At 48.1% G+C, this 10,692-nt stretch overlaps 1 protein-coding gene across 1 annotated transcript in view; it reads right to left on the bottom strand.

Annotated features, from left to right (window-relative positions):
• Nucleotides 1–570: 570 nt before the first annotated feature.
• LOC144731258 (sodium- and chloride-dependent creatine transporter 1-like) overlaps nt 571–10,692 on the bottom strand; it is a 44,180-nt gene continuing 34,058 nt past the window's right edge. Inside the window, exons 9-13 of the mRNA XM_078612289.1 lie at nt 9,986–10,123; nt 7,446–7,548; nt 4,630–4,730; nt 3,168–3,338; nt 571–1,282 (exon numbers count right to left, since the gene is read on the bottom strand). Of these exons, the coding sequence (XP_078468415.1) occupies nt 1,133–1,282; nt 3,168–3,338; nt 4,630–4,730; nt 7,446–7,548; nt 9,986–10,123 (663 nt within the window). The 3' untranslated portion in view covers nt 571–1,132. The remainder of the gene's footprint in view (nt 1,283–3,167; nt 3,339–4,629; nt 4,731–7,445; nt 7,549–9,985; nt 10,124–10,692) is intronic.

The following is a 10,692-nucleotide window of genomic DNA, read 5'->3' as shown; positions in this document are numbered from 1 at the left end:
TTTGTGGGAGTAATTGACGGCATGGTAATCATACGATGTAATCTTTTTCGTTGTTCACTTAATTACTTTTGTGTAACCGACAATTATTATTAGTAAGCCTCATGGCAGTCTTTAGTTGAGTTGAACTGCAGTTTAAAGACTTTGAAAGTCACCTTTGCTCGTATTCTAAGTACACCAAATGATGTACCATTTTAAATGCAGTTAATTGTGAAGCGTAATATTGCATCGTGAAAAATTAGATTGCAGCAACCCTTTTGCACAGTTTTAGATTTTCTATTTTGCTATTAATTCGGGGTAGGATTCCAATTTTTCAATTAAATCGGGTCTAGATACCAAATGTCTGGTGATTGGAAAAAATATTTAGTACTGAACTGATCCAAAAGCATGACATCACGTATGCGCTTGTCCCACCAAAAGCAGTGTCACATGGCCATTGTGTGACATCACTTTTGTCAGCACAAAAACACGTGAAACTGTTGCGTAATGCAATCATTTAAATCCTAAAGAGATCCGATACTGTTATTACAACAAAATATGAAATGTTGAAATCCGAAACTCATCCCTAATATATCTCCACAGGTGAGAAATTCGAGAGAAAAAAAATGAGCAACCTACAAACGAATTCGGGAACCGTTTTTCACCAAAATAAAGGCGTCTTTAACGATTTGATTTGCACCGTTCGATAGCAGCTTCCTGCGGCGGTGGCGATTGCCAGCACCGTGGCAGAGGAGCGGAGGGGGTGGGTCGGCTCCGCCTGCCGAACGTGGTGCAACTCTTGCTGTCGGAAAAACGTTGCAAGCAGTGGCCGATTGGCGGCTAAAACTTTTGGTCGGCGGTGCCGGCACCGCAGCAAGGGAGGGTGGGTGCGGTAGGTGGCGAGCATGGCGCCTTGCCCCGAGAGCCACAACGGCTACCGGCACCGGCCATGGCGATCACTCAGCTGCAGTTGGTGGTTCCCGCGTGACTCCGGTGCCCCTTCGATCACACGATGGTCTCCAGCTTGCGATGGCCGGCACCGCAGTCAGGGGGTGGCTGGGAAGGTGGCGATGAGCCACAACGGCTACCAGCGCCGGCTCTGACGATCACTCGGCTGGAGTCGGCAGTCCCCGTGTGGCCCTGGCGCCCCCTTCGATCACAGGATGGTCTCCGGCTTGATTCCCTTGGCAGCGGGGAGGTTGGGGAGCATGGCCAACTCGCCCTCCAGTGACACGGCCCGTGTGGTCGCCCCGTCCGGAGACAGGTGGTGCGCGCTCCACACCGGAGTGGTCAGGTGGTTCCATCGCTGTGGCGGTGAGTGGATGTGAGTGGACATGAGTGGTGAGGTGTGGCAAGGAGTAGAGGTGAGTGGTAGGGGGTAGAGGCGAGTGGTGCAGCATAGAGGTGAGTGACAGTGAGATCGGTGACAAAGTGGAGGGGAAGGTCAGAGAACAATGGAAAACAGAAAACAGTTGTTAGGATTTATGACATGTATGTCCGCGTGGCTCAGAGGTCAGATCACTGAGCTGACAATGTGATAATTTCAAGCGTGCATTTCTCCATGCTTCTCTGCACACTTTTCAGTTTTGTTCCAATTGCATTTTTTGCTAGTATTAGTACACAAGGCATTTTGTTCTGCTCTGTAACAAAGCCCAAGCATTGTTTCATAATGGGCACGGTCTCGACACGCACAGGGAGGGAGGGAGGGAGAGAGGAGAAAGCTGCAGGCGATCGTAGGACACGACTCCTTGCGGTAGGGACAAGTTTAGAATGCACAACACGCGCGGGGACCAACACTGTGCCGGCCATTCATCACGCGAAAGCACGCAGCGGTCAAAGTCGGAGGCACTGCGGCATCGCACACAGCAACGGAGTTTATTTAACCCGCGCGGTGTTAATCCCCGTCCAACGAAATTAGTTGCTGAAAATATTCGCCGACGTTAGTAGCGCTCTTATCATTTCAGTCGACGATGACCGCTGGGGTGGACGAAAATCATCGAGGTTGATGATGCTTATGATTGGCTGCCTGCACGAAAAAAACACGCAAAGAGCACCACTAAAATTCCGCGGGAGGTTTACCGTCGACTTGACAAGGACTGTGACTTGCCCATAAAAGTTTTTTTTGGGTTAGATCGCGTAACCCCCAAAGAAACTTGTGTTATGGATTATATTGGTCGCGAAAGCCTACGTGTTAAACTATGACTTACACAGGCGTGCGTACGGCGGCGAAGTTCTGCAGAGAAGTTTCAAATGTGCTCGGGGAGCGCTAAGCTGCACGTTGCTGCGACAAAACACGCTAAAAACCCACTAAATACACGCTAAAAACACACTAAATACACGCTAAAAACACACTAAATACACGCTAAAAACACGCTAAATACACGCTAAAAACACAATAAATACACGCTAAAACACACTAAATACACGCTAAAAACCCACTAAATACACGCTAAAAATACACTAAATACACGCTAAAACACACTAAATACACGCTAAAAACACACTAAATACACAGTAAAAACACACTAAATACACGCTAAAAACACACTAAATACACGCTAAAACACACTAAATACACGCTAAAAACACACTAAATACACGCTAAAAACACACTAAATACACGCTAAACATTGTCGGTTTGGTGGCCTATGTCGCTCTTGCAGATGAGACGTGTCCCGGTCTCTTGCGTCCTCACCTTGTTAAACCAAATAAAACTCGCAATACCCAACACGAAACAAATGCCTTCCTAACACCGTGTGCATTGTGGCTTTAGTAACCTGGGGTAGGGGACACGGAGGTGGGGGGGGGTGCACATGAACCTTGATTGGGACATCTGTGAAACAGCTTAATAGCTATACCCTTTGGTTCTTTCGGTAAAGTCACGTAGGTAGAAACAAATAATAGATGACGACGTTTCGATCGCAACACAAGCAATCGTCTTCAGAAGCTTGTGTTGTGATCGAAACGTCGTGATCTATTATTTTTTCTACCTACGTGACTTTACCGACAGAACCAAAGAGTATAGATTCCTGCAGTCACGAAAGCTTCAAATCAAGCTTAATAGCTCATCGGATTCCTGCAGTATAAATACATATTCTAATTCCGAAATAAAAAATAAAAAATATATATTCTGATTCTAGAGGGAGGTTGGGGGGGGGATTAGCTGGCCACCATACTGAACATGAACTCACCTCTCGCAGTGAGCCCTTGGCATACGCCAGTCGGCAGAGCGCGACCGCAGGGATGCAGAGCATCGACGTGAGCGCCATAGCCCAGCCGAGCGCGTCACCCCACCACGGGTACACGTAGGTCTTGTTGTACGTCAGCCGCTTGTAGTTCAGCAGGTTGAAGAGGAAGATGCCCTGCGGCGTGGGTAGAGGGGCGGGGACGGGGGATGGGAAGGGGGGGGCGGTGTCAAGGAGTATAAACCATCACGTGAACTGCGGTCATCCTTGCAGCGGCAGCAGCTTTTGGCTGGTATCGAACAACGGCGGTTAGAGCATCGCGCGCTTTCAGATGCGCTTCTGTGGCAATCTGAAATGCTCTTACTTCCGATATTAGAAAGCCACTGGAGCTATGCAACTTTTAAATCTAGACTGAAAACTAATTTCTTATTTGCGTCTAGTTTGTTATCTTTCCCGAGCACCTCCGATTAGCATGGTTGGCTACGTACGGTGCGGAAGAAGTCTAACATACATACATAAGTGCACCGCGTGTGGCGGTAAAACATGCGAGTGGACCTCATTGCAGCTCTCGGGACAACAATCCAGTAAACACGGAATATTGGGCCAACGTTGGGTCAACGTTGGGCCGAAGTTGCCACGTTTACTGGGATTGCAGCTGCGAAACTTCCCCATGGGCCAGGTTATGCTCACAATTAGAGGTTTAAAGTGGATTGAGATGAGGGTTACAATCATTCGTCCTGCAAGGCAATGGGCTCATAGAAACACAAACACAGCATCGCCAGCACTGAGAATTGTATCACTTATGTCCTGGTAGCTATCAAGACTGGTTTGACGTTTGATTTTGTAAATTCCAGAGCCATAATCCACCAGGCACAGAGTCAGAACGGTTAAAATAAATGCAATAACGTGTTGCAAACCATGTATTTTTGTCTGGAGGCACGTTCTGTACCTCCTGTTTTATTAAACTAAACTAACTAAAATTTGTATTTTACCAGGTAAGGCCCACAGAGCTATGTGGCTCTTTTTCAGAAGCGACCTGGTCACAAATGATAGCTCAACGAAGTGGCTTATCATGTGGGAATTTATAGCATCCAAATACTCTAAATGCTTGTTTGTAAATATATAGGGAAAAGCCGGAGGACGCGGAGAACATACACGCGGCCAGAGGGAGAGAGACATGCAAACTCCAAATACACAGGCATCACGGTCGAGTGTGAACCCATGACGACCTCCTGTGTACCAGGCGAGGGAGTTAACATAATGGTGACTTGGTCAGTCACTAGTCAGTCACCATTAACAAGACCGCAACTTTTATCAGTGACAAATCCTTACTCTGGTTTGCAAGCGCAGTGTGAAGTTTTTGCGTTTCAGCATCCCATGCTGAATCTTTACGGGAAAAGTCCTGACATCGAAGCAAGACTTAAGATCTCACTTTCCTTCGGTGTACCTGTGTGCGTGCGGTGCTCACCACGCAGATGCAGGGCGTCAAATAACACCAACACCACTTCATCCAAGGCACCGGGTGGTACCCGATCATTCGGGCGATGTCATTCATGAAGCGGTCACTGCCTGCACAGCGAGACCCGGGCACGCAGTGTCAGGGTGCGTGGCGGTGAAGTGAGGACAGAGGAACAGACAGATCGTTATTATCGACAAACGTAGAATTAACTTCCTGCACAAATTAGCATATATAAATTAAACACACGTACTTGTGGTGAACATGCAAACAAAGCACGTTTGTTGCATGCTCGTTTGCGTGTTCACCACAAGTAGTGTGTGTGGTTAATGCAAACTTGATTCTTTGCAAAATGTTTCTATTTGGTGTTTGAACATCTTAACACCTGCTGTTCTATTGCCAGAAAAGATAAACCCTATTCTTATTTTTTCACAATCCTGAGTCTCTCTGTACGACAAACCACTGTTGACTTCTCCACAAGCAGGCAGTCTTTTTAATCGACCCCAGAGGGAACAAAGTTGGTCACTTGCATCGCGCGGCGCTTTCAGATGCGCTTCCGTGGCCGTCTGGAACGCTCTTTCTTCCGATATTAGACGGCCATTGGAGCTATGGCACGTTTAAATGGAAATTGAAAAAAACTCATTTATTTACAACTCCTTTTTGTGTTTAGTTCGTTGTCCTTTCCCCCGCACCTCCGATAGTCACGGTTGGCTACGTACGGTGCAAACGAAGTTCAACACACGTACACACATAATGGGGTCAATGCAATGGGCATCACAACCGCGTACCAGGATTTGAACTCGCATAAACTTCCCATTGCGTGGCCGCCTGCTCTACCGCTGAGCCACGCGCGATCCTTGCTCACAGTCCAAAGGTGGCGACAAACAACATCCAGGGGACAGCAGTGGCAGTGGTGGCCGGTGGGTAAAATATATCGCTCAGCGGGACAGGGAGGAGGCCTTCCACAATGCGGTGAAACGTGGACGCCGATTGGCGCAACTGACCTGCGTCTCAGACCTACGCGTGTCTGATGATGATGACATGGAAACCCGAGGGAGGGAGGGGGGAAGTGGAGCAAGCAGAGGGAGGGGGTATGTGCAGTTTATATTTACAGCGATCCCCAACCTTTTTGGCACCAGGGACCGGTTTCGTGGAAGACAATTTTTTCACGGACGGGGGGGCGGGGGTTCATCATTGGGTCTTTCCCCCTTTTCAAAGAAGCTCTCCAGCCACGTTTGTTTTTTACTCATTCTGGCTAGGGGTTAGAGCTTGTGGGCTGACCAAAACTGTGACTGTGACAAGTGCGCAGTGCGGGAAAGAGGCGCGGATGGAAGTGGTCAATAATAAAATAATGGGGGCGGGCCACGTGCTAACTCACCGCTCACCTTCTGCTGTGTGGCCCGGTTCTTATAAACCAGGGGTCCCCAGCCCGGGGGCTGGGGACCCCTGCTTTATAAGCTACATTGTAAGCAAGTAAGTATTAACCCCCTTCTGATCTTCGCACCTGATAGGCAACACAGTGATGGCATCACCTTACTCTATTTAAGACCAGAAACGGGCAGACTTCTTCACAATTCTTTGCAAATCGCCTCATGAAGCTGGTTGTAATCGCCAGCGAAACGTCGTACTCAAATTGCAAATGATGTGGGTTTACTCTCCAACACCACATCGGTGTGCTGAAGTAGTAACCAATTGTAACGTTTTGTTTACGTGACGGGGTGGTGGTGGGTTAACGATACATTTATATTATTGGTTCTTTCGGTCAAGTCACATAGAAGGGAAATAATAAAATAATACAAATATCAAACAATACAAATTCTCACGACGTTTCGACTGCAACACAAGCAATCATCATCAGGTGTGAAATCCACAGGAAGAAATTTTTAAAAAGTGGCGTTTTTTTTCTTAACGTCAGCACCACGGATAGCGATTTGGCAGTTGGTCAGATGGACGAGTCCATCTATGTTCGCAAAAGAGGAGGGGGGAGAAGAAGAGAATGGAATGCGGTCTGAAAGTCACCGTAAGCGTGAACACAATCAATTAGGACCCGAAATGGTTAATCAAATCCTTCCAATGATTGCTAAGCCAGAATCCATCTTCTCGGTTGAAATTGTCTCTGTGTTTGTATATGTATATGTGAATAGCCTCATGTGACGGGGTGGTGGTGGGTTAACGAAACATTTATATTTACGCGATCTAACCCAAAAACCTTTTATTTTTCGATTTAAAGCTCCACCGCCACTTTTTTCAAATTCTCTTGCTGTGGTTTTTACACCTGATGATGATTGCTTGTGTTGCAATCAAAACGTCGTGAGAATTGTATTGTTTTATTTTTATTAGTTTATTATTTCCCTTCTACGTGACTTTACCGAAATAACCAAGAATACCAAAAACTTGTATTATTAATTATTATGAGGTTAAGTATTGTGAAGGTTTTTAGGGATTTTCCCCTCCCCACGATTAGGGCCTGGCACTATCGGCCCATCGTGACTAGCCACCACTCTCTCTTTTTTTTTACCATCAGAGGAAACTTCTCTGCCTTCACGAAGCGCCAAGGAGGCAATGTTCCCTATTTTATCTGGATGCAAAATATGGGAAAAGGTGCAGCCCATAAATAGCTTGCTCACGCGACTGCCGGTGGAAGGACCTCCACTATGGGGAATGCTACAAAGAGCCCCTTCTATTGGTTAATTGGCCAACCTCTTCCACGTTGTCGTACCCACACGCGACCTTCCGATCGACTGCGGTGTACCCATTGATTCTGCTCGGTCGCTCTCCGAGACTCAAACGGGGTTTGCCTGCTGGACATAGGTGTCGCGAACGCTTACCGTAGACCCATGCCACCACAATGCACTCCCAGCCAACCTGCCACAGCAGGGTCATCCCACTCGCCGAGTAGTAGTCGAACAGCTGAAACACGTACATCCCTCCCTGCCGCACACACGGAAAGGGTCGCGGTGAAGATGGCGATGACCTGCAGCCAGTGCTTAATTTCAGCCGGAATGGCCCAGAATGCTGTTCCGGGAATTACTTTGACACAACCTTAATTTGTCCTAAACTTGTTCACGGGATGATGTGAATATAGGTTACAATAATAATGGATTGTTGTGGAGAGGCGCACCTTGTACTCTAGTGGTAGTGCCTTACGCCGATACTACTTACTCCAAGCCAACCCAGTGAGCAGTGTTCTGGAAAATATCGAGTGAGAAAGTAAATCCTGGCTGTGGAGCAGTTGAGGTTCCTCGGTTGACTGGGACAGTTTTGGTGTCCACCCTAAAAACATTTGTGAAGTTCCAGATTTTGGTTCAACAAAACATTGTCTGGCCTCAATCAAGCTCAACTCATGATTTTGGCAAAGGGCGGAGATATCTGAGTAGTGGGTGGGGCTATATAGGTAGTGGGCGGAGTTATCTGGGTAGTGGGCGGAGCTCCTTTGGTAGTGGGCAGAGTTACCTGGGTAGTGGGCGGGGCTGTCTGAGTGGTGGGCGGAGCTACTTTAGTAGTGGGTGGAGCTACTTTAGTAGTGGGCGGGGCTACCTGAGTGGTGGGCGGAGCTACCTTAGTGGCGGGTGGAGCTACTTTAGTAGTGGGCGGAGCTACCTGGATAGTGGGCGGAGCTACTTTAGTAGTGGGCGGAGCTACCTGGGTAGTGGGCGGGCTGTCTGAGTGGTGGGCGGGGTTAGTAGAGTAGGCGGGGCTAATTAAGTGGTGGGGGGGTTCTAAGGAAAGCTGTCTCGGGTGTGGACCAATCAACTTCAAGGACAGTGCATATATTATCAGAGTTATGTTTTTTGTTTGCATTATGGCTGCAAGTATTGTGGTCTATGCAAACATGACTCCTTGTAAAAAAAGGTGTCAGTTTTGTTGCCAGATATAAGGGTAAAAAAACAATTATCATATTTTTTACTGCCAAATGAGGTTCCAATGGTGGTGGGGGGGTTCTTAAGGAACGGAGGTCACTCGCTGTATGCGCAGGAAGAGTGCAGTCACTCACGAATGGAGTTGTTCGCCAAACATCCCTACTTAGTTGGCCAAAGAGCTTTGGGGGAAAGCGTCCGTGTCAGTTCTGGACTGCCTTATCGCTTAATCTGAGGGAAAACTGTCCACCGATACAAGTTTCATTTTTTAAGTATTAACTTTCAGCCTCTCAGAAACGGACATCTGTGAAAAAGCTTAACAGCTCACGGGATTCCTCCACTATAAAAGAAATATTCTGAGAAACGTAGAAACGTGGTCTCTTGTGCACTAACACTTGCTGTTAGCCCTCCAAACAGCTGGGGGTGCTGGTGTGCCTCATCGAATTCGGATAGAAGTCCGTACGGCAGGCTCGCTGGCGGTGTTGCCCGCACGATGCCCAGCCAACTTTGTCCTTAACCCCCAGTGCTTATATTTGCTTGTGTAAGGCCGATGACCTTGCGCACGTGCACACAACCCGTAGCGTGATTTCACCGATTATTAAGACTAAATAGATCCTTTTGGTGGTACCCTGGGGTGGCCAAATAATACAAAATGGCCGAGGCAATTAAATACAGGGTGTTTCAAAACGATGGACCCGATTTGAAATCGCTATATCTCTGCAACCACGAACCGCCCTTGAATGAAACTCTTACCACTTGAAAGGGCAGGGCATATAGTTTAAAATGATTACCGCTCGATGCCTATCCCAGCCCACAAACAGCCTCAATCAAGCTCAACTCCGAAACTAAGCAAGGATATTGCTTAGATGGGCAACCACCAAGCACATAAAACGGGTCTTGTGGGCAGTTAAGAGGGCATTACAGCAGAATCAATTGTTGTTCTGGACTGCCCTCACTTTTACCAACCTGCAGTCACCAGCGTGGTGAAGTATGGGGAGGGATGTCTTCCCTCGTCCACTAGTGGATTGACAAACGGGCTGTACGGGTACATGAATGCCTACTCTTGAGAAAGGTTTGTCAAATTTTTTTATCTTTCGTGTTCGCTTTTGGTAATCCCCGTAAATGTCACCGGATGGCTGTGACTCCGTGAGTACTGGCGGTGGTGTTAGCGGTTAGCGCGCTGCATTACGAACCTGGCAACCCGAGTTCGAATCCCGCTCACGGCCAACACCAGTGACGATTATCTGAACCGGTCCTGGGCCTCCCCTAGGTCGACTCGGCCTCAAATGAGTATCTGGTGCGGTGAGTAAACATCACCACTAGGGATACAAAGGCGGCCTATCGTGGTGCTGACCACCCACCCCCTCGTGTGCCATGCCGGCCTTCATAGGTGCTCGCTAACAGCACTTGCCCCAACAGTCTGTTAAGGCTATATGCCGGATCTTATTCTGGCTGAACAACCCAAAATGCTAGCCGAGCCAAGTAGTGTCATCTGGCAGCGTAAGTCTTACATCGGTGATCATGGAAAAGGCGAAAAGGAAGGAGATCATGCTGTAGATTGCCACAAAGATTTCACGGCAGTAGCCATTACTCAGCCGGGCTGGGAACAGGTCCGAAATTCCCGTCACGAAGCCCTCCACTCCCACAAACTGCAAACACAACAGCCACACACACACGAGACACGGCAGTGAGCATCGCGGTCAAAGTCAAGTGAGGCGGTGCTTATCTCCCATTTACAGCCCTGATGAGCCAGTTGATGGAATTTGAACATTAATATGTCAGGGGGCGAGTCTACCAATAGGAAAAAAATCACCGTTAACTTTCCCACAAATTGGAATTATTTTATCGACCCCCCCCCCCCCCGAAGGCATGATGGGCAGAGTCAACGCCCAACCAGCATTTGAACTCGCAACCTTCCGATTAACCGCTGAGCCACCTGGCTGGTTGTAATTGGCTGTTGGTGGTGATGCATGGTCACGAACTGGTGCTTAATTTGACCTTCCCCCCCCGCACCTGCGATTAGCATGGTTGGCCACGTGCGGTGCGAAAAAAGTTCAATGTACGTACAGTACATACCGTGGAAGAGTAGGCCAAAACACCCTTCTAGAGGGGTTCTCTAAGAGTTCCCGCGAGTGGAGGCCCTATCCGCCAGCAGTACTGTGAGCGGGCTATTTCAGGACCGCACCTTTGCCTATGTTACGTTAAGGATGGATAAATA

Source organism: Lampetra planeri, chromosome 38, assembly GCF_965212315.1.
Source record: "Lampetra planeri chromosome 38, kcLamPlan1.2.h2, whole genome shotgun sequence".
In the NCBI taxonomy this organism is placed as follows: Eukaryota; Metazoa; Chordata; class Hyperoartia; order Petromyzontiformes; family Petromyzontidae; genus Lampetra; species Lampetra planeri.
The sequence above is the reverse complement of the archived record's forward strand: the minus strand, read 5'-3'. Positions and strand labels throughout refer to the sequence as shown.